Consider the following 24,317-nt stretch of genomic DNA (forward strand, 5'->3'; position numbering starts at 1 on the left):
GGGGGGTAACAGCCCTACAGCCAGGCCACTTGCTCACAATTTTCTAAGCACCCCCTTCCCACTCCAGCTCCCGTGTCCTCCAGAGACTGACCGCCAGGGACATGGCCCCATGAATGCTCCGGGGGGGTTTAGTGACCCACGAGACAGGGCACCCCTGTTGAGGTGTTCCAGGGTAAGGTGTTGTTTCCCCCAGCACTTCAGAAAAGGTGCTTTTACTTGCAGTGATTTGGACCCGCTTTAAAGATCCCTAATGGAGGCACAAGTTTTAGGGGCTAAATCAAAGATGACAAGTTTGGGTCCATACTTTTCCTAGAAATAAAAAGAAAGTGAGGCCTTTGGAAATATCAGAGCTGCAAGGGAGCAACGCCCATGGGAGACATGGCTCTGTCCCAGGGACTCCAGGCAAGCAGATGTCAGAACACTGTGTTTGCCTCGTGGAGGGGACATCACCTCCCCTGGGTCTGTGCAGCCCTGGTACAGAGGGGCCGTGGCACCAGCCAGTGCGTTTTTGGGGAACGCCCACACGCTCACAGACCCAGCAGCTCTATGTGGAAGGGAGGAGTTAAAAACGGGAAGATTCCTGGAATTACTGCAAACTGCAGTTTATTCAGATGTTTGTGCTGCTTCACCAGATGACCAATAGCATACGGAGAAGTCAGCAAGGAGATCCTGTGAGATTCACCACAACAGGCACCCAGATTAAACATCTCAGCCCCGCTGCCCTTCCCTGGAAACTGTGGGAACAGGATCCCAAGCACATAGTGCCTACAGCAGATAAATATTTAAAGCCACCTTTCCCCTCCAGCCAGACTCTCCCTTCTCCCCATGCCTAGTGATCTGCTGATCCCAGCAGCATTTAAATCACAAAAGGACATCAAAGTAGCTCAAGAAATGCCCCAGGGCTGCCACACCTTCTGCTCTGGGTAGGAAAATAGGCAAACTCATGGGAGAGAAATGGTAGCTGGAGAGGCTGGGGGACCCACACCTGCCATCTGTCCGAAGGTTGCCCCTGAAAGTGTGCCAGAAGGCTGAAAACACCTTGTGGGCATCGCCCTGAGCATGGAGAAGAGCCCAGCACCCCGTGCTTCACTCACCCAGCATGGTGGCATCCACCGCCCCACCCGGGCAGAACTCGATCATGATCTGGGAAAACAAAGAGAGAGGAATTAAAGTCAGGTCCACATCTCACCAAGCAAAGCCCACCAGGTAGGGAAGAGGAGACAAAAGCGTTGGATTTTGCTTCCCTGCATGGCAAAGCTGCCCCTTTGCCCCACACAGGGACGCAGAGGCTTTGGTGCTCCCAAGGACACATCCCCCAGGCACCCAAGCTCCAGGGACAGATCCTGCACACCGGCTGCAGCAGCTGTCTCGGAGGGACCATCCCCATCGCCGGGCCCACGGACACCCCCAGCAGTCATGCCTGGCCCCGTACCTGGACGCCCACCCCGAGCAGCCAGCTTCAGCTACGGCTTCCTCTCTGTTTACATCTTTTCCCATTGCATTTCGGAGTGAGGGCTGCTCCAGAGAGCGGCCTTGCCAACAGGATGAGATAGCTGTCATAGCTGGGAGCTTACGTGGCCGGGAGAAATCAGGAAGAATTTTCTTTTGGAAATGAGAGATGGGGAGGGCTGTTGAGTCTTTCTTTTTTTTTTTTTTTTTTACTCCTCCCCCGCCTCCCATTGCCCAGTAGTTCATTGCTCTCCTGATTTTGCGCAATCTGAGGGGAAAATATGTCAATAAAGAGGTCAAACACATTCACCAGATTGTTGCTGTTTCTCTCCCAGGGATGTGCGCAGAGTCCTGCCAGTCGCCCACACCTGCCTGCCCGGGTGGGCAGCACCCACCGGGTGGGCTCCTCCCCAGCACCTGGGGAACGCGTGTCCTCTTCCCCCTCACCTCAGCCCAGATTCAGCCAGAGCATTTCTTGGGGTGGGGGGGCTCGGTGTCAGCCTCAGCTCCCCGCTCACCTTCGGGGCAGACGAGGCTGCTCAGATAAACAGATTAAAATTTCAAGCAGCCAGGGGTTACAAGGGACAAGAGATGCTTCACCTCCCTGACAAGCTCCTCTTCTCCTTGTCGAGGCAACACAGGGCAACATACTGGAGAGGTGAAATGCCAGAGTTTATTTTGAGGACAGCGACTAAACAAATCAAAGGCAGTGTTTACCAGCGCTGCTCCCTAAGCCCTTCAAGTGGAGGTCATGTTATTCAACGTAGCTCTAAGCACTGGACCAGGAGCTGAGGGGAGAAGGTTCAAGCTCCCTCTTTCCCATGGTCTAATCCTGCAGAGCTCCAGGCGAGCCACATGCCACCCTTTTGTCCTGCAGTTTCTACACATGGACACGAGAAACCCTATTATCGACCTGGACCATGGCGGAAGACACAGGTGCTTTGTTTTGGAGGAGAAGGGGGAGCAGGATCAGGTGCTGGGATGCAGCAAACCTTGAATTGCTCTGCAAGAATCAGCCCAGGTCCAAGACTCAGAAGGGAGACAATGCTGAGAACAGAAACCCAGTCAGGTTGGGCAGCATGACACAGGCACCGTCAGAGGAAGCGAAGAAGAATAACCAGAGGCCAGGGCTGGGGAAGCATTTGAAGCAGGCAGATGGAGAGAATCAATTGGGAAGACATTTGAACCATCCGCAAACCAGGAGAATAAATCTGTGCTGACTCAGAGCTCAGCAGGAGCCTGGCGGGGAGGAAGCCAGCGGGCCAACAGAACCCTCACAGAAATGGGCCATGTCAACACACTTTTTCTTGATCAAGTTTATACCTTGAACCACAGCATCAGCAGCTTCACTAGCAAACAGAAAGGCAAGAATTGTCTCCTGCCACTGTCTCCCCAGGCACAGAGATCCCCGCTGGACCCCTGTGCCCTACCATCACCCCAATGCAGATCTAGGTGGCTCAGTTCAACCCATTATTTTTATAGTGTTCCTCATCACGTTCAACAGAGCAGACTAATACCACCAGTGGACACCAGCCCTTCCCAGGCTTCACAGAGCCCAAAGTGCCAGAAGCAAACCCCAAACAAGCCCTACACCAATGCCAACCTGCCAACTGGGAGAGCAAGGGCTTTCCTTCAGTCTGGGAGGCTGATGGGACACGTGGAGCTCTGCTGGAACAGCCAGCCTGGTGACAGTACCTCTGCACAGTGGTACCACGATCCCACATGTGGGATCTGCCCTCTGCCAGACCATCCAACCTGCCACTAGCCCACACCAGCCAAGAGCGAGTGACCGCTGGCTGCATTACCCAAGCCCATGGGCAGGGTTTGCAGCGGCTGCAGAAGGACAGTGCAGACCTGATCCCACAAACGTCCGAGCATCAGATCTTTGCGCTGCTCTGGCTGACAGAAAACCTGCCCCTACAAACGAGCCTGTCTCATCACTGAATCACAGCCCAGGTTTTCGTTCCTCTTACATGAGCAATCCTTTTCCGCTCCTGCTGATCCAGGCACCTTGGGAACTCACCTGCCCAAAGAGGAGGGGTCTCCGAGTTCAAGCAACAGCCTCCCTTACGTTCCATCAGTAGAAAAGGCCTGATAAGAAGCTCATCTGTGCTACCAGGCTCAGCTCTTGAATCTAAACAGTTCCAAAACTTCAAACAACCCAGTCCAAACCAGCTGCTAAGGTGGCCTTTGCTATCCAGGTGACCCAGGTGCTTTCATTGCTAATGTTCAGCAAGCAGCTTTACAGCTTCTGCCTCTGTATGTCCCAACTAAAGGAAGTCCCCGGCACTTCACACAGCTCCTCTTACACAGCCTCCGGATTGAGGAACATAATTTTAATTTGGGGAGGAGAAACAGAGAGGGCAGCCGGCTGGGTGACAGCTACAGCCGCCCTGGCCAGCAGAGCCCCCGGGAGCCCAGTGCGGTACCCCCACACCGGGCAGATGCTGTGCTGAGGTTTCCTGCCAGGCGCATGGCTGGCACAGCCGAAATGTGCTCTGGTCACACACACTGAGCTTTTAAATGGGGAAGGGCCAAGCACAACACACCCTACTTTGGATCCGTGTGGGATGCATTTAATCTCACAAAGTTTCATTTGCGTTCGTAGTCTAGCAATGAGAAAATTAGGGAAATCAGTCCATCTGAACCAGCATGACCGTGTATGTTTATGCAGGCACAGCAGGCTGCAAGCCAGGCACTGGGAATATGGGAAATATGGAAAACTTAAAAATATGCATTTTCAACAAAGGCAGAGATGCCAAATAATTATGGGTGTGGCCAGATTGTCTGAACATCCAAAAACTTAATGGGCTTGTTTGAGCCCAGAAAACCTGATTTAAATAAATGTAACTGGCAATCCCATAGCTCATACACCACGCACACTTCCTTCCAGGAGCAGGGCCAGCCTGAAAAACGTTTTACCATTGAAGCAGGTAGGAAGGCAGGCCCAGTGGCAGCAGCACATGGCCGCCTCTGTGTGTGAGCTGGGGGATGCAGGAAGCCGGCGGAGAGCAGAGGCCGTGCAGGCACCCTCCTCAGACCTGCAGCGGGGAAGGGGACGGTCGGGCAGTCGCTGACACCCCAGGGCAGGCAGCCTGCTGCTCCATGATGAGGAACGAGCTGGGAGGATCCTAGAAGAGAGCTGTTGACAAGAGCCTGTGCATCTGTGCAGCCAGGAGGCTGGTGATGTACCCGAGGGCTGCAAAGAGTTTAACTCTTTGCTTAGGACTGTTTCCATGTGCTTTGATATTTGGGCTGTCCCAAGCCACAGCTGGAGCAGTAACCACTCTAGTGACAGCACCAGTCTCAGCGCTGCACTTCGCCTCTCAGTGCCGCACTGGGCTCTGCCTGCGCTGCACGCAGCCGGCCCCAGCAATCCCCCTGCGACGTGCAAGAACCTGGGACCCAGCACAGGGCTCGCCGCGGAGCCACAGCAGCACTGCGCAACAGCGGTTTCACACACCTGGTCCCAAAAATGCTCCTGCAATCTTGTGAGCCAGAGATAGGAGACCCGTGGGGGTCTCTGCCCCAATGCTGACATCCTGAAAGTGGTCCTTCACACTAATTAGAGCCAGGGGAGCACCCACACCTCTTCCTCCTCCCGCCTGGGGTCCAGGTGAGGGGAGTCTGAGCACCCACTGCGGGGTCTGCAGCAAACAGCCTGAAACGGGGCTGGAGCAAACATCCTGTTTATAATGATTTCCTCCGTGCAAGAAATCCAGGGACTTCCTCGCCAAAGGCTGCCCAGCCCCTCTGCTGCGCTGGGCTCCCGCGGGGTGGGGGACACAGCAGCAACAGGGGCTCTCCCTCATGCCGCCACTTCAAAGCCGTTATAAATCCTGGGGATTACGCACTATCAGCATTTTAGCTTTCAGTCTACAGGCAGTTGCAACTACACCTCGCAGGCACGCGCAAAATTCACCGCTTGTTCCCGTTATCTGAGCAACACGACAGACTGACGGCTGCCTTCCAGCACAGCCAGAGCCCCGCGTCTCAGCTCTGACACCACAGCCAAGAAACCCAGCCACCGCGCTGGGCTCGTTCGCAGCTCGACAGGGACGCACGAGCTGCACGCACAGGGACAGATTTGGGCAGCTGGTTTATAGACAGAGAAAGGAACCCACTGTTGCTACCTCTCAAACCTTTGTACCACAGTTTGAGCACTGCTATTTTAAAAAAAACAAAAAAAGCAGCACCCTTTTCTCCTATATCTTTAGTGAAACAGCATGAATGAAGCAGCCACATAATCTCTCCCTTTCAAGAAACTTTTGCACAGGCAAAATTAAATTTAAACTTAAATTTGAAAGCAAAAGTCCACTCAAGTTAAAGGGCTTTGCTGGTGTCCTTGATTTTTCCCGTGGCTCATCCCAACCCTGCCTTTAGGCATAGCAGGACCTGGAAGCATTTTATAGCCCAAGTGGGAGTGGGGCACCCAGAGGGGCTGGGGCCCTTTTCTGTGCTGCTCGAGCAATAAGTGATTGCCTGGGAGGAGAGGAAGCAGCATGCAGTGAGCCTGGGGTTGCCCAGGAGAATAAATATACGTATATATGTTTGAAACAGCTATGGCTTAAATTAAGTGCTCTTAAAGATGCAGCTCTTCAAGTTGTACCTGAGCAAGGGGTCACCACGCGTTATGAAAAAAAAAAATATGACTTGGCAGCTCAAGACAGCAGATTGGACACTGCGCCAGGAGAGTCCCTCCAGCACCTTACACCAGACGAGGGCCAGAGGGACACCAACCCAGAAAACAAACCTAGGATGGATTAGTGCCCAGTGCAGTTTCTGGGTTGGACAAACCAGGAGCAGCATCTCCTGCCCAGGTACCGAAGCTGTCCGAGTAGGACCGAGAGCCTGCTTGCTCCTCCCATCCTGGGCAGGACTGGTCCTGCCTCTTGGGTGCGTTTGAACTCCTAGAAATTTCTACAACATTAAAAAAAAAAAGGAATTAAAAAAGCTTATCTTGAAAGGTATTTTTACCAAACACTGCACAGTCACCAAGGGTGGAACAGCTGATGTCCCTGAACTGAGGTTTGCAATTGAATCCCAATTAAGAGGAGAGGACACACCCTCAGCTGAGCCTTACTCAGCCGATTGGCATGTCGGAGGGCAGAGGCCCATGAACTGTTCCCTCTGCAGCAGCACTGGAGAAATGCCTCTCAGAAAAGGAGAGGGGGGAAAACAAAGCCATCAGCTGGGAAAGCTGGGGGCAGGTCACCTCGGCAGTGGTGGCCCTGGGCGGGCAGGCACTCCCCACGAGCGCAGCAGGCTGCACACGGAGGCCACCAGGTCCCTTTAGGATGGAGGAGCCCTTGGCTGGCAGCCCAGCCGCTCTGGAGTCACTGGAGGTGGCAGGCGCCTGCAGGCTTTTCCTGTGACTTTGCCGCTTTTGCAGTTGCACGCTGAATAGCTCAATTGCTTTGGAGTCATAGCGGTGCTCCAGAGCACCCAGGCCATTACTACATGGGTGCACGCCATGCTAAGCACTGTAACCACCCAGCCACCTCCCTTCCCACCGAGCCCTGAGCATCAGCACCCGCAAGCATAGGAGGTTGCCTGTGTCCCCAGGATCTGTCTACCCCCAGATCCACCCTGCCTGGCCCAGAAACTGCTTCAAAACTGAAGTACTTCAGCAATTTCCTCTCCTAATCTGCAGCAGTGGGTTTCATTTTGTTTGTTTAAGCAGCTGCTCGCCACCAGGGAGAAGGTAACCCGCAGCATCCTGCTGCCATGGCAGCCTCCTTCGCCCACACGCAGCCTCGCGGCTCTGTCACATTCGTGGGGCAACTTAGAGGTGTCGTTGTCACCCACAGCAGGAAGCACCCTCCAGCACAGCCACTGGCTCTCCTGCCTTGTATTGGCACAGAGGGACTGGGGAGATAAGAAGAGTAAAAGTAGACTGTGCTCCATTTATAGACCAAGCTGGTGAAGAGAAATGCTCTCCAGGTTGCCTTCTTGCCAGCCATTGCACCCCTTCCACTTCCCCTTTCCCCATGATGCTGAGTTGGCACAAAGCTCCTGGGGGGATGCTGCCATTAGCAGCAGTCACTTCCATCTCAGTGTTCTCAGAGTTCGAGCAGGGCATGGAGAAGGAGCAGGGCGTGCCACAGTTGGCCTCAGCCACGCTCACCGTCAGAGGTTTCGGTCCTTCTCCATTCGGAGCTGCCACTGCAGGGAGATTGTAGTGGGAGGAGGGCGGCGGGTCCCTGGGCTGTCCCCCATGTGCAGACCCTGGAGGGAGAGGCAGGAGGAAGGAGCTGGGGGCAGATGTGCCTCTGTGGGCACCACAATGGGGAGAGCAGGGCTTTCCTGGCATCGCCCACCCGCTTACAGGAAAAGCGGAAGAAACACAGCACACAACAGCCACTCCTGTGATTCAGAGGCAGTGCGGCGGGGTGGGGGACAGAAACCTTTTGCATTCAGCAAAAATGCAACAAAGGGCAAGAGAAAAGAGAAAAAGCCAGAGTGAGTCGGAGGCCCTGACTGCCTCCAGGCTCTCCTGGCGCTGCAGAGAGACGAGCTGCCCTACATGAAGGACGAGTGGGGAGGATGGTGCAGAACAGTTAACAGGCACTCCCACCTACAAAACCTGGATGCCCCCAGGCACTGTGCTGGCATCTCCCACGCTGCAGCCACCGCAGTCACCCTGCCTGCTGGCCGATCTGCTGAGTCAGTGGTGCTCCGAGCCAAAGCCCACCCTTTCTCCCAGCGCATCCAGGCAACGAACACCACTTCCAAAGCCGCCTCATGGGGAGCCACCAGCTCACTAAGCCCCAGCGCAGGGGAGCGAGAGGACCCCGCTCATGCTGGGGTACGGGAGGGAAGGGGGAAAGAAACCCCCTTACGGTGAATTTTACAAAGCTGCTTTTTAGGCTATGGCAAGAGAGCAGGCCCTGCTCTTCTGTAAGGGGATTGCCCAAAGGGGGAAGTCTGGATCCCCCCACCACCACAGCAAAACTGGTGGCTGGGAGGCGAGAAGGCTGCCGGGGCAGCATCACCTCGGGCAAAAACCGCAAGGCACGTACCACTGCCTGAATTTCAACAGACGGCTGCATTGAGTAACAGCCACTGCCTTTGCAGCTGCAGAGCCTTTCCCCTCTCCCCGCCAGCCCCAGCTGGTGCCCCTCCAGCGGGGCACGGGCAGGGGACAGGCAGCAGGTCGGTCCCTCCCGCAGAGCCCCCAGCCCTGCTCGCCGAGCTCCCTGCACCACAGCCGCCACCGGCGAACGCTTTGGCCACCGAACTCGGTGCCACCCTTCCGCTCTCAGAAAGGTAGTGGCAGCCTGCGGTGCCTTCCTCCCCCTCCTCTACCCCTGCAGAGCAAACATGCGGGCGGGGGTCCCGGTGCGCCGGCAGCATGCAAGACCTCACACCTCGCTCCGGCAGTGCGGGAGGACCCCACCTTAGGAACAGCACCCCTGTGTGCACACCCCCAACCCACCCAAAATATTCCCTGGCTTCAGCAGGGGACAGAGTCTCCCTTCAGTGCTCTGAGCCCAGGGCAGGACCGGGGTCCCAAAGGCCCCTCACACAGCCCACACCGGCACCATGGCACCCATAGCACAGGATGACTCCCCCGGCATCGCAGGCGGTGGGGGGAAGCTGGAGGGGTGGGAGGAAACGGTCTAGACCTCCCCGCCCGCGACGGGGTACGGAGGAGTCACGGCAAGGCAGGTCTCTCCTCCCAGCATTTGGATCACACACTGTGGGCGAGACAGGCTCCTTCCCGAGCCCTGCAGGAGCAGTGGGAAGCCCAGAGCCCAGACGGTCTCTAGGGCTTTTGGTCTCGACTCGCAGGCAGAGGAGACTGAGCAAGTGCAGGAAAGCATCCTCCTGCAGCCCTCAGTCCTGGTTCTAGAAGAGCAGAAAGTTTCCTGCCCCATTGCCAGTGATGGTCATTCCTCAGCTGCTGAACGCCAGCTTTCCCATCCAGTTGCCAGCTTGCTGGTGGCTGTCCCACACTACTGCTCAGCCCCATAATACACATAGCATGGAAAATAAAGGACAGAGGCAACAGGTAGCTCTGTTCTCAAACTCCACACTTTGCTGTGGCACTGAGAGGGCTCGGACAAGGTCAGGAGTATCTGGAGCAGAAGCCAAGATCTGCACAAAACCCATGGAGCAGATGCCCCTGGTCCAGAAACGCTGGCTGCAGCAAATACGAAGTGGAGCACAAAGAACACAGATGGCCATTTGCCCAAAAGCCGCTCAGATGAATGACAGATCTGGACGTCAAGCTCCATCCTGAGACCACTCTGTGCCAGAGGCACACGGACAAAGCCCAGTCCCACACGTGGAGTGGCCACCCGGGACACCGATGGCAACCTCCGCAGGTACCCTGAGTCACCAGCATCGCCTCTGCGGCACGGCTACGGCCCAGTCACGCAGGGAGGCCAGGTGCTTTCCCCATGAACATCTCTTATCCAGCCCTACTCATCTGCTGGGGCTTCCACCAACACCCAGCACCTCCAAACACCCGAGCGAGGGTTGGAGAGCCACCCGCTGCAGCTCCGTCCCCCGTCCCTCCAAGCCCATCAAGTCCCCCAGTAGGATGGGCTAAGTCCATCCTCATAGCTCCAGCAAAAATGCCGGACACATTTCTACCTCCCAGGACTGAGAAAGGGGCTTCAGCTTCCAAGCGACACAAACCCCTGAGGACAGAGCCGTTCCTTGCTGGTGGAAAGAACGCAGCGATATATTTAGGCACAGAAACCGCATTTAGTCACGGTCAAGGGGCACGGCCTTTACTCCGTCTGTTTGACATCTGAACCCACGTTCTGGTGGTTAACGGCAAAGCTATGCTGTCCTGCCGGCTGCAAGAGGAGGCGCGACGAACAATGCCGGATCAGCCCTCCCAGGAGGAGCTCCCCTCTTCCTCCTCCATAGCACAGGGGTGTGCAGGACCACAGGGGCTGGTTTTGAGGAGCACCGCCTTGGTTTTTAAATACCATTTGGTCAGATCTACTCTCTCCTTTAGAATCAAGGGCCATGCTGACCAGTGAAGTTTTGTTTGCAAGCGTGTGGAGTCTCCCTGTTATCTCGGCCAGCCTGCCCTGCTCGGGCTGAAGTTCGAGGATTAAATTTACATTACGGAGCAGAGGGAGGAGGTGGATCACATTCCTACGCCCACTTAACTTGGCACTTTTCCCAGCACCCTCCTGCCCAAAGCTTTTCACCCAACACATGCCGAAGGGCTGGAAGAAAGCGTGGAACAGATTATGCCAGCGTTGCTCATAAGCCAGGTGGGCTGACTGAAAGCAAGGCTGAGCTGCCCTGGCTATTTGCTGGGGGCTGAAGACAGGGCGAGCCACTACAGCAGCCTGCTACACACCAAGGACACACACCATCCTTCCCAACCTCATTTCTAGAGCCCCAGGAGGCCAGCGTGCCACCAACACAAGAGGGCACGAACACCCGAAAAACCACCAGCACCTGCAAAAGCCACCAGCTCCGTGCTCCCCTCCAGCTGCCACCAGCCCTCAGCACACACTGCAGAGGCCATAAAACAATACAGAAGCCACTAGAAGCCTCTTTGCTGCCACAGCAGAGCACAAATGTCAACAGCTTGTCTGACATGGCAAGTATGCTGTAGGTGGAAGCGAAATAATTAGCTCTCTGTAAGAGAGTGCTCCAAGCTTGCCAATTTTCCCTTACAGACAAGGACACTATTCAGAGACTTTAAATATAATAAACGTTTTCTCCCTCCTTTTCTGAACAAAATAACCTACAGAGAAAAATATTTGAAATTAAAAAAAAAAAAAAGGAAAAGAAAAAGAAGGTCTGTCCCCATAACCAGTGAGGGAAGGAAGATGCAGGGCAGCAAGTGAGGAAACCCAAGGCTTAAGGAGTTTCAGAGCAGGAAAGCTTTATCGAGAAGAACGTCAGATAACACTGCATACTCCTCTCAAAATGCAGAGCTCCTTGCTGACCATTGGGAGACTGGGAATGAGTTTTTTCACATCTAAATCATTCTGAGATGAGAAAATATTTCCTTGAACTACTCCCCTACAGGCTGGCAGAAATATTCCCATTCCTACTGAAATTTTGGCAGAACAAATCAAAACTCCTTTTACGCTAACCTAATGGTTTTGATGTTGCAAAAAGCATCCTTCCCCATACTAGAATCACACAGGGCGTTTTGTTTCTTCTAACAAGGGGCTGATATCCACCCCCTTTGAATTCACCATCCCGACTTCCTAACCAGCCTCCCAGAGGGATGTGAATCCACCAACACCCATGGCCAGCAAACAGCTACAAGATGCAGAGCAGAGGGGGTCAGCACGGCCGCGACCGGGCGGCGGTACCTGGGATGCTGAGCGCTGCGGGAAGGGTTAACTGCAACATGCACAGGATCGTTCATGAGCTCTCCCTTCAGGGACCAGACCACAACCCGCTACAAGCACTACATCCCAGGGTCGTGCTCTGGGGAGCAGGGACAGCAGACAGCAGGAGGATGGCCAGCGCTCTTGTTTGCTATAGAAACCAGAAAAACACCCAGAGAATGGCTCTCTGCCCGGGCACAGGGCAAAGCCTTTGCTGCTTTGAGGGCTGTGACTGGGATCCCCCCTTCTCTCACCAAGTTAATCAGCATTTAGAGGCCACTCAGTTCACCAAAAGCGTTTGTTACTGGATGGGCAGCAAAATGCAGAAAATACTTTTAAATATAAATAGCTAAAAGGAACAAGTTGGTTCTTCAGTGGGAAGATTCACCAACCTCAAGCGCCTCAAGTTTGTGCCAGCATCCAAAATAGATGATGCATTTCAGCAGAGCAGAGCCCACCGTGAGAGCTGGAGTTTGACCCAGGACAACTTTCCTGATGTCTTTATTAACAGCCAGCAGTTCCAACGCAGACTCAAAGCCTCGCCTGGCCAGGAGGATGACTCGTTGAAGGGGTGGCAAAGGACTTTACTAGTTTTCCACTCCTGCCTGGTATTTCCCTAGAAACAATTGTTTGTTCTGATCATCCCCAAATTCACAACACAAGGTGCCTGGATCCATCACACAAGACAAGAGTACCGCTATTTAACTGTTTCAGTGAGGGCTTTGAAGTCAATGGAAACCACCCCAAGCCATAAGGTCTGCAAAAGGCCATCCCTCCCTCCCAAATGACAACTTTCAGGCTATATCTGAAATAAAATAGTCTAAAACTGCAATCTATTGCTCATTCCAGGGCATAGGCTGAAGCTAGGTTTCACGGCACTGTCTCCTATACACAGGTAGTTCATAAATATTCATTTATATGCAAACGTTGCTCCTTAGCATTTCCCTTGGTAAGCCAGCCAAGCGGGAACGTGGCTTATTGCGATTCATTTCTAAACAAAGTTTTAAAGTGCTTTAAAAACTGATTTGCCTATAGGCTTCTTGTCTGCTGCTTTCTTTTCATAAAACTATGGCCTTATGGTTATAACCTTGGACTGGGATTCAGCACATAAGACTTATTCCCAGGTACCATTTACCTGCTGGGTAAACTTTAGGCAAATTCTCGTCTGTGCCTCAGCTCCCCTTCTAATAACCAGGATAATGATACCAGGTTTCTTTTATAAAAGCAGCCCACGGTGCATAGATGACAAGGGTATGTAATCACAAGGCATTCTTATTGCTTCAATAACCTTTTCTTGCAACATTATAATGTATAAAGGACGGTAGACAAAGGCTTCTATTCTAGTTTGCGTTGTCATGTTGCTACCTGTAGAAGCGCTCTTGAACTTGGCTGGGCTACGGTGATTTGCTGGCTGCACAAGTCGTTCCTGGTGGTTGATCAAAATCACTCTGTTTCCATGCCTGCTCTAAGGGAAAGCCCCAGTTTTATCCAGAACAGGATTTCTAGTGACTTGCCAGGAGTCTGAATGCTAACGCTCACGTTCACAAGACAGAGCAGATACATTGGTCCCGCGCAACCCGCTGCCCAGCGTTACAGCAGCGAGGAGGGCAGAAGATTTAGATCTCCATGTTTTTGGGAAAGGCAGTAAACAACCTGCATAAGGGCGAGGCAGAGAGAGGCCTTACTGCTTTGCAGGCAGACAGCGGGCAGCAGGGAGTGGAGGGAGGATGCCACCCAGACACCCGCTCCACAGCGTCCCGGCTGGCGAAGACACAGTGCCAAGGTCGGAGCAGAAGTTATCACCCACTCAGGCCAGTTATGCTACTCTGAACAGCAAATTGCCTGACCCTGGAAACCCAGGGAAGCATCAGAAAAAGCACTAGGCTACATTGTTTTATCCAGTTTCCAGCCCTGGCCAAGATGATGTGCGCCCAGCTGACTCTAAGGACAGGGAGGGGACACAGTGATATCCCCGCCGCACTCCCAGCCTCCTGGGGCACAGCGATGCCCCATTCTGATGTGTGCAGATGTCTGCCCACATCTGCTCCTCGCCTGCCCACCTTGCAGAAGTTACTGGGTTGGTCTGCAGTTCTGCCCAAATTCTGGACTGGTAGGAACTTGGAAAGCAGTCCAGCAAACACCACCCCCATGCTGGTTTGCCCAGTGGGGCTTATCCCGCAGCAGCTGATGGGTACCAGAGCATGGCCCTGCCAGCAGCACAGCACTGGGTGCTCTCAGGGTGCAGCCAAATCTGGCATGGATTTAAGTTTCTGCAGCTGGGGGAAAGGAGGAAGAGAAAGGAAAGGCTTCCTCCTCTAGGAGGTTGGCCAGCTGTTTAACAGAGTTTTCAGGTTTGGGATCACTTTGTTTTTCCAGGTCTCCCCTCTGCTACACTCCAACACTACACACAGTTCAATGCTTGCGAGCCGCAAACAACTGTTCCAGCACTTTGGGGGGATGTTTGGTACAAAGCTTCAGGAGCACGAGGCCAAGCAGGAAGAGCCAGTTTAGACTGCAACTCTCCTGCCAAGTGAAATTTTAAAGGCACACGAATAGCCCTCTGATTCCTCAGGGATGGATGACTGAGAAGCCTGGAGAGCCCTGGTCCGGTACGGCGTTCATGCGCGGGGGGTACCCCGCAAGCATCCAGCTACGGCTCAGGCTGCTCACCCTGCAAGACATCCTCGCAAGTTGCAATAACCTGCCTTCTCCAAGGAAAACGTTAGGGAATCTGATACTGTTATCAGCTTTCTTTTTTGTTTGTTTTAAAGAAAAGGTATTTCCAACTTAAGAGAATTAAAAGCTTCAGATGCTTTACATAGCCCAGCAGTCTAGTGCATGGGATAATGAACATTTCTTTATGATACAGGATTTTCAAGAATGCCCAAATCTCCAGTCAACATCCATATCAAAGGGGTAGCAATCCAAAAAGTCCCTGGCTAAACAGGTCAGGGCCTGCCCACAGAAAATGCAAAATGCTTTTTTAAGGGAAGTACAAAGACTAGCTACAAAGCTGGTGTCTCTCTGCAAGCTATACGACTTACATACCCACGCAGCGGGCCAGTAAGAAGAAACTCTAAGCGGATTAAATTAACCATCCCCAAAATGTTCCGGCAAGGCAGGGTTACCTGCACGGTACAGCAATTTTTGCTTTGATCTCCAGGAAACGTCTGTTTATTCAAAAGCCCGTTTGCTATAGCAACCACGGTTTATAGAAAAAGAGGGAGGGGGAAGAGAATTCCCCGGTGCTTCGCTAGAAAAGTTGTACCACCACTGGCAGAGCCCTGCGGTTAAATACCTGGGGCCAAATGACATTTCAGCTAATTTCCAGAGAACTCTACAGACTCGATGCTGGAGCATCTCGACAGGCTCCTGCAGGAGGGAGCCCAGCTTTCCTGCCCCGCTCCGCAGATCAGCTGCCGCAGCGTGTTGGGTTGTCCGGCAGAGACACCCACCGTCCCCTGGGAGCAGAGATCTCCCGCAGGGAAGTCCAGGTTCATCGCTCTAAACAAGAATCTCCTCCCCGGTCATCTTATCGCTCCTCTGTCTGTGAGAGGAGACACTTGGAAGCAGAAGAGATATTCGGAAGCAGGAGATCAAAAGTTCCCTCCCCTCCTTTGAGGTCTCAGACATTTTGTGTTGTTTCAGAAGGGGAAAAAAAGAAAAAACCCAACCCCATAGCCCTCAAGAGGGACACAACACACAAGGTCTGTTGTTTTTCTTTCCCACATATTAATAATTATCAGCACAAATTCAGCACCATTGATTCCAAGCATTCAAAACCCATACCTTAGTCCCATTCCCCAGTCACAAAATAGCTTTAAAAAGTCTGTTTTTAAAGTTGCGTGTATATTGGGTGAGGGGGATTTGCCTTTGTGTTTCCAAGTCCTACATCGCACTTCAGAAAAAGAGACTTTAAAACGTGGCCCAGCCACAAGGACCCAAACCAGACTTTTTTAATAGCATGAGATTCTCAGCTTTCATTTGGTGCCCCCATTTCCAGCAGCTGGGATTTATGCAAAAGAACATCAAATGCCACAGGGCTTATAATAAAAATAAAATAAAATCATGAAAGCTCCCACAACTGCAGTTTTGCAAGCCTCCCTGGGCTGTTTTCAACCAGCACAAGACTGCTTGGCCTCTGCCATGAGCAAAGAAAAGAAGATGGGGGGGGAAATGGAACAAGACGGCTGGTGAAGGCACAGCATCTCTACAATGTATTTATATGCCAAGGAATTGCATGCTGGATGCTGTCATCTCGCCAGTTATATTCCTGGGGGCTCACTGGGGTCCTCCAAGCCCTTGCCTATGGTTCACAGTGGGCTTCTGCTCTGTCACGCGCGAGAACGGGGGTTCTCCTCCTTTGGCTTGATGCTGATCAGTTATAAAAGCAAGAGGAATTTGCTGGTTTATGCTTTCATTTCAGTGCTATGGATTTCAAAGCAGCTGCTGTAGGATAAGCCACTTCCCTTTGCACAGAAAGGTTTTTTGCTCCATAAATATTGCATGTCACCTTCTGGTTAGCGAAGCGCAAAGCCAAACCCTTGCAGAGAGAAGCCACGGGGACCTAACACAGCTCAGAGGGACAAGGAAGCCTCTACAGCAGCTGCCACCACCGAAGGCCAGGTTTCCTCACATATTTTCCTTGTTAGTTCAAGAGTCAGAGAACAGTCAACAGACTGATTTAGCAAGAGCCCTTCTCAGTGCTGAGCCCCTCTCAGCACTGCCGGCTGAGACTGCTTGTGGCACAGACCGAGCCGTAAATTACTCGGAACCAAAGAGCTCCTGTCATATCCAGGAGGTTGGCCATGTCTGGACCCCTTGCCAGCCTGTCTGCGTGCTCCCACTCCTGCCCCTTTCTCACTTTGAACATTGTCTTTCCACGCCAGACTGCGAGGACAAGGAAACCACAGCGGATCGGCGACCAGACATGCACCCGAAGCAGTTTTACCCAAAGCCTGAGCTACTTGAAGCTAAAAGCGCAGCAGAGCCCATGCGCCCATCGTGCAAATGGACCATTTGCAAATGGCCCAGAAAAATGCTGGCTAAAATAACCACACAGACAGAAATAGGGATGGGATATGGACAAGACAATGAAAGTCGGTGTTTATATTTGGATGCAAATTTTCCTCAACATTGCTGGTGACCAAGAAGCCTTTGACTTTAGGGAAAACCTGGTAGCAACTAGAAGCCTTCCAGAAGTGTAACAGCCTGGCTTATTTACTTTCCTCAATGCCAGTGAAACACTACAGCATTAGTAAGAACAGCCTGAGCAATGACATGCAAATGCCACTCAAATAAATAAAGAGAATGATCCTCCTCCCAAGACAACGGACGGGGCTGTAACATCTACCCTCACGGGCAAGCCTCATACAGGAGGCTCTTGTTCCAGTAGCTTCAAAGAGGCTGTTTAATTTTAGTAGGTCGGCAAGCATATGACATTACAAAGCACTTCTTCGACAAAAGCAGAGCCAAGGAGATCTGCAATCCATTTTCCCTACAGGAAGGAAGGCAAAGCTTCCTATTGCAGGGAGGAGGTGGAAGGGGAAAGGGGAGGGGGCTGACATTTTAGAGAGAACGAACAAGGCCAACTTATAAAATTCAGGCAGACCAGGCACAGACCAGGGAGGTAAAAACAGCAGAACAGGGTGGAATATAAACCAGCCCCATCTCTCACCCAAGCTTGGTATATGTTTGCCTTTTTAATTTTGCCAAATTTAGTTTTGCTGCAGTTGCAATATGTCCAAGTCCCCTCCTAGGAGAGATGTTTGCCTTTCACTTCCTTAGAAGGGTACATATTTACTTTGTTCTTTAATGCGCCCAGGGCTCAGCATCGTGATTAGCAGCCATCCAAATACAAAGTCTCTGGACAACCTCCACCCAGCTCCCTCGAAGCAAGAAGATGCACAGAAGGAAGCGTTCAGCACTGGGTACCGCAGCCCTCTGAGCGGGGTGTCACAGGGAAGTTGGGGGCTTTATCGATGGATTTTTAAAGAAGAAGGGACACTGACCCACGCTGACATTGCAAAAGGTGCTTGCTGAATAAGCACACATTGCCCAGGAAAACAGCACCCCACCAGCATTGCTTAACCAAGGCACAAACTAGATATGGATTGCGTTATTCCAGCAACAGCCCCATGGCTCAGCCCGTGCTCCGGCCTCGGCTGTCCCGGCACAGGCAGAGACCGATGGCTCTGACGGCTCAGCTCACACAAGTGCAAGTCTCAAAAGCTGAGATCTCTTTTTTTAACTCTATTAAGATTACCCTGGGAGGCCACGAGGGTATCCGAAGCATTAAAAAAAGGAAGAAAAAAGTAACAGAACTGCTGAATGCACCCTTTGACACTCCCCTAACTTACTAGTAGTGACAAGAAGGAGCAGATGAACTGGCCAAGAAGATGGGTTTGAAAATCCTCATATTCACCCGATTTCCACTGTCTTGACACAGGCACACCTGCATGCACACAGGCACTCAGTTACTCGAGTCTAGCACAGGGCAAGTATGCAAGGGTTCATGCCCTCACCCTCTCCGGCCCCCTGCACCTTTCCCATGGCAGCACGCAGGAAAGTGCCTTTCACACTCACCTTCCTCTGCTGCCAGACTCAAAGAAAACAGCAGGCAGGAGGGAAAAAGTAATCTCTATATATATACACATACACACACACCCCTGCCAGGCTAGGGGAAAGAGATGCAGAAACCTGCTGTTCCAGCAGCAGCACAACTAGCCACTGCACTAACCCACTGGACTGCATTTTATGTCCCTGTGTCTCCACAGCCATGGGAAATGGAGCTCTTGCTTATCGGTTGCCTCTGCATTACACATACTGAGCCAGAAATAAGGCACAAATAAAAAAAACAGGGTTACCCTTCCGTCTGATCTTTCAAAAGAGAGACTGAGGTGGTGGAAGAGATGCCCTTATCGGTGCCGCATTTTCCACCTTTACAAACTCCAAATGGTGAAAAAAATCCAATTCCAGTTTTCACTTCACAGTGAAGATCTCTTGATCTTCCCTGGGCTATTTATAAGCAGTTTTAGTTAGATGACAGTTTGCTCATCAATGAAAGCGGGGAAAATCCAAGCACTGATCACACAGTGAGTAGAGCGCAGCTTGTGAGTCATTTCTAACTCACACTGATGCTTCAAGCCGCTCCAGAGGTTTTGCTTCACCATAAATTAGCCATTTCCTCTCTGCAGAGTGAGAAACGCTCAGCCATACAGGTCACACACAGCAACAGCGTCTTACCCAGAGCTTGCCATCCCAATAAAATGCTCCCAGCAGCTTGACGATGTGCCGATGATCGCAGGTCGCCAGTATTTCAATCTCCACCATGTAATCCTCCAGTTCATCTTCACTCTTTGTTTCAATGACTTTGGCAGCTGCTAAAGCACCAGTTTCCTTATTCTTAGCCTGCAAGACAAAACGAGCATGAGTACAAAGGCAAGGAGAGCCAGGAGCACATGGTACTTGCACAATTCCTGCTCCTCCAATTCCCACTCTTGGTACCAGCCACAACACAAGCATGAAAACTTGCAGATGCATTTCTGCTTCCTAGCCCTGTCCATAGCTTCACAGAGGGGATGAATGCTGTGTCAGGGCCAAAGCATCCTTCTTCCTCCCTCCAGTCTCTAATGCCCACACCACTTCTCATCATGGGAAGAAAGAGGCTTTTAGAAAAGGAGATGTGGTGTGTTTGTAGCATGAAAAGAATGACAGAGGCAAGAAAACCTCAGAGTATAAAGGCTCTCTGGTAATAGCATAGGTGATAGCTCCATTTACTAGAAGTACTGAGTACACAGACAATCCGACCAAATTCACAGTACAGCTGTGAACCATCTCCACCCTGAACACCCCTGTGTTCCCCTTCCTCACCAGGACCCTCACTAAGGCAGTTTTCGTAACACACAAGGGAAATGGAGGGATCACCTCCTTGGCAGGTAAAGCAACAAGAAAGGTGCGTTTTGATTTCCCAGGACTGGCCAGTATTCCTGATGTTGCATATTAGTGAGCTCTTCAGATCACAGCAAGAAAAATACTGCTCATGCTCTCCCAGCTGCCCCCTCCATTTTACATAGTCCCTTTAACCGGCTTGTTCACCAGATAACTAGAAAACCATCAAAACCTCTTTGTCCTAGTGGCTGGAAAACTTTTGCTGACTTCCCCTCCCCATTCCTCACAACAACACAGGTGTGTGCCCCTGGGTTAGCGGCTTGCTGACCTCCTTGCCCCCCCCCCAAACACCCTTCTCCACGCAGCTCTCACTGCCCAGGAAGGGCTCACCCATAGCTGCACAGGGGCTGCTCTGCTTGTAGGTGCCACACACCAGCAAAAGGCTATTAATGCTGGACTGGAAGCATTTGCAGGCATGTTTCTTATCACCACACTCCTCTTGTGCCCCCATCCCACATGGGGAAAAGGCAGCTGAGGAAAGACTTGGCTAAAAGCAAGCATCCATAAACAGGCAGTGCCAGGCGAGCCTCCGAGCCGCTCTCATGGAGGACCGTGACAGCATCACCCACCCAGCACTGTCCATTGTCTTCACCCAAAACTGCCAGGGCAAGTTTGCGTTTTGCAATTGGGAATTTGCACAAATTGTTGCAAAATTTAGAAGTTAGCAACAAAACACCAAAAGGGCGTTTGCGAGACAGTCTGCACACAGGGCTTCAGCGTGTGACGCATCTCACAGTGGAAGAGGGGGTGAGACGGGAGCTGTTGACTCAGGAGCTCCCCGCCATTCCCAGAAGCGCACTGAATCAGCAGATCAGCGGACAGGAGAAATCCCTATAGCTCACCCACTCTGCTCCCCGCTGATGCAGGAGAGCCCTCATGACACGATTCCGGTTTGTTACTCATTTTCCTTCCATCACATCCACTCTGGGCTGCCTCTTCCCCAAGGGAGAAAGTCCCACTGTGGATGTTATCACCAGAGGAGCTGGGCAAGCTCTGGTTGTGACCTTTCTTACCGCTCTGTAGTTTACATATCTGTGTTTGGAAAACCTATGCAGGAGCTTACAGGAGGATTATTTCCTAGTATAAACACCGCAAGCACCGCTGAACAGTTTTATATAGCTTAGGTGACAGTATAACTGTGTACCAAGGAACAGGCTGGGGATGGGGGAGGAATAAGGGGAAAACCATGCAATGGAGGGAGGAAAATAAGGGACCCCCAAGTCTCTGCTGAGTTTTGAAGACTTGCTGCATTCGCATGAGTTGGCATGGACAGCTGTGTCTTTACCACAGGGGACAAATCCATTTCCATCTGGGCTCGCTGCCCAAATGGAAGACAGCAGCTCATGCTGGTTTCCAAAGAAATTAGGGAGCTTCTTTTGCTCAGGTTGGTTTGTTTCTTACCAAGTTGCCACTGGATGCCCAGAGGAGGGCACGCAGAGCAGGGCAGGGGGAGATGCGGAGCAGAGCAAGCACAGGGAACAGCACAGCACTTCCGAATTGGAGCAAGAAGTGCCCCACTGTGTTTGCTCTGCACTTACGGCGTTGGGAGAGGTCCAAGGAGGGGAAGTAAATATTGTGAGAAGAGGTGGGGCTTCCCTTGGAGGTCAGCCATTGCACGCTTCCCACCGGCGGGGTCCCAGCCAGCTCAGCCCTTCCAGGATGCTGGGGCCCTGCAGGCACCTGAAAAAACGCGGGAGCAGAGTGTGCCCCAGTCCTCCACAGCATCATCTCCCACTGAGAGGTTTGAGCCAACCTGCCCTCACCCCCCAGCCTCGGGGGAGCCACCCCAGCAGCCACCCTGCCACCCCTCCTCCCCTCCCGGGCTTGCTAAGGCATGCAGCGGTGCTGGATGCCAAGCTGGAGGACATGGTTTTGCAAACCGGGCTGCAAGCTGTGGGTGGAGGAGCGACCGCAGCCCACGTGTTCACTGTGGCAGCCTGACCTCATTCATCGTTACTCCTACGGCTAGCGGGTGAGCAACTCGGCAACCCCCAGCGATCGCTTCCTTTCTAGATAGGAGCCCTGTACACCCTGCCTGACGTTCAGTCTTTAAAGATGCCCACAACAGAATCAGCTGCTGCCTTTCTCCACCACCTTGGACTGTCCCGAACTAGAGTGTTTACCCAGCCACCTCCACCTCCTCATCCGTTCTAGCAGGGGACGGAGCTTGGGGAGGGAGGGGATCGCATGAGCTGTGCGAGGTGGGCTTCCACCCCAAAGGGAGAGGAGCACTGCACTGTCCCAAGTCCCCCCCGGGCCAGCCGGCACAGGGAGGTCACACCGCTCGGTCACACCAGCGGAAGCGAGACCACCATCTCCAAGGAGAAGTCAGCTCAGGACATCACGAACTCATGATGCAAGAACATGAGGTTTTGAAACAGCAAGCTCACGCGGGTTAAGGGATGCCACGGGGATGGGGTGGGCATGAACCCTGTACTTTCCGGGGCCCTGTGATAATGTCACCGCTATGACTGAGTGCACTGACGGCACTTCCCAGAAGGGACCAAAATGCCCCACAGCCCTGTGGGACAGCAGAAGCAGCTGAAGTAGGAAAGGGACCTGAGACCATGAGGAAAGTAGGAGATTTTGGAAAATTAATCTCTCCGGCATGGCCCACTGTAGCGTGGAGAGGAGACTGGCTGCCCCACACAGCTGCCTTCGAGAGGACCAACACTGGTACAGGCTGGACGGCTCATCCCCTGCCGAGCTGTCCGTGGCCCCTCTGAGCCCAAACCCAGTCTGCGGTCTTCCTACCATACAAGACGGAGGGAGATGCACGCTGGCTGGCGTGGGCGCTCCTGAACTGAGCTCAGCAAGTCACATTTGTCATCGCAAGAGCTTTGGAAATCCAAGGAGCTGCTGCCCATTTCTGCACCTTCCCTTTCTCTCCATCTGCTTGTCCTCCAGCCCTGACACCAGGCTACAGCCACGTTCCCGGCGGCCTCCCTGGGAATGGCAGCTGCCTGCCATCAGGCAGACGGCTGCTCCACAGCCCCTCACAGCAGCCCGCCAGCTCCGAAAGCTGCTCACAGCAAGCCAGATCTGTACAGGCAGCCTCAGATTTTGGCCAAGTACGCCGGGCGGTCTCTCTGTAACTCATGTCTGGCAATTTCCTTCAGCTTCTCTGCTGGTATCTTCCTGCATACGATGTATTATGACAGAGATACTCTTCCAGGAAGGTTTGTTTGGATCCTAAATAGGCCAAAGGCTTATGTTGCCAGCCCTGGGAGCCAGTTTCAGACATCCCAGGCATGAGATGATGCCTTAGGGTTTAAAGCCCTTTCCTGATTTCCGCTTATCTTTGTACAATAGATCAGAATCTGCCCCAAGACATTAGCACAAAGCAAAACACAGCCCGCTCTGACCTCAAAAAGCCAAGCTAGCAATTAGGCAGAAGGAACCAGTATCTCCAAGTCTGTAACCTGCAGGCCTGGACGATACCCCTCGCGGCAAGGAGACAGACAGCAGCAGGCTGAGAAGAGGCAGCATCTGCCGCTCACTCTCCAAGAGCTGCAGGAGGGAAGAAAAGGGTTTCCACCAGCCTCTTCTGCAGCTTCACCTCTACCTTGAGCTTCACTGGGGGTCATGCCCTCACCTTGCAGCAAGGGAAATGAAAACTTCTCTCATAGTGGGTGTTTTGTTTGTCTTTAAATCCCAAAGAAAGGAAGAGACAAGGGAAGAAGAAAAAAAACAAGAACTATCAAGAAAGCACCCTAGGTTGACTCAACAACAGTGAGTTTGTTAGACAGCCACATCATTTGAAATGCAATCCTGCAAAATACACGGTTTGAACTACAAATCCAAAATCTTCTGCAAACCCCAGCCTAATTACAGGGTCTCCAACCCAGCAAAAGTCCATGTAGATAATGCAGAGATGGGGAGAGAGCGTCTCTTCTCAGGTAAAACACCCCCAATTGTGCAGCCTTTGAGGAATTCATTGTGTTTCCCATTTTTTTTCCAGTGAAGTTTCTGGACAGAAGTGGAAGAACCACCCAGATGGTAAGATCCCAAGAACAGAAGCTGTTTGATGCCAGTCTATGGCCTATGGCTGGTCAGTCAAAAGCACACATCCAGTTCCATCTTTTAGCTCCTCCACTCCTGGGCATTTTAATGCCATGGATAATTTGTCCCTGGAGTGCTATCTATTACCAAAAAAAAAATAAAAATAGAGCAGACAGCTGCCAGCTCAGTGCCCAGGATGCGCTGCTGAACTGTAGTTAGATTCATTACAGTCTTGGCATTTAAAACCTGAAAAGCCCTTATGGCCACTACCAGCCTTTGCGCAAATCAACGCAGCACACAGGCCACGGCTGACAGGTCTACGCAGAAACAGGACTGGAACATGTGGTCCACAAAAGAAAACGCATCAAATAAAAGTTATCCAGTAAACCACTTCCAAAAAGCCACCCAGGAGCCAAGCAGGATACAAAGCAAAGGATCTTGCTGGTGTCCTCTGGAGCAAGATGGGTGCTGGACACGCTACTGCCAAACATACTGGGAATACCAGGGAATAGGGGATGAGTAGGATTACTCCTGGAAGGCAGAGGCATAGAGAAACTACTGCTCAGCTTACAGATTTAAGGGGTGAGAGGTGCCTGT

General features: G+C 52.4%; 1 protein-coding gene across 1 annotated transcript in view; it reads right to left on the reverse strand.

The window, feature by feature from the left end:
- Window positions 1-24,317, reverse strand: part of STK10 (serine/threonine kinase 10) — a 48,965-nt gene that overhangs the window by 16,692 nt on the left and 7,956 nt on the right. The window contains exons 2-3 of the mRNA XM_059825324.1: window positions 19,014-19,178; window positions 1,095-1,143 (exon numbers count right to left, since the gene is read on the reverse strand). Coding sequence (XP_059681307.1) covers window positions 1,095-1,143; window positions 19,014-19,178 — 214 coding nt within the window. The remainder of the gene's footprint in view (window positions 1-1,094; window positions 1,144-19,013; window positions 19,179-24,317) is intronic.

The sequence above is a fragment of the Gavia stellata genome, chromosome 16 (assembly GCF_030936135.1).
Source record: "Gavia stellata isolate bGavSte3 chromosome 16, bGavSte3.hap2, whole genome shotgun sequence".
Lineage (NCBI taxonomy): Eukaryota > Metazoa > Chordata > Aves > Gaviiformes > Gaviidae > Gavia > Gavia stellata.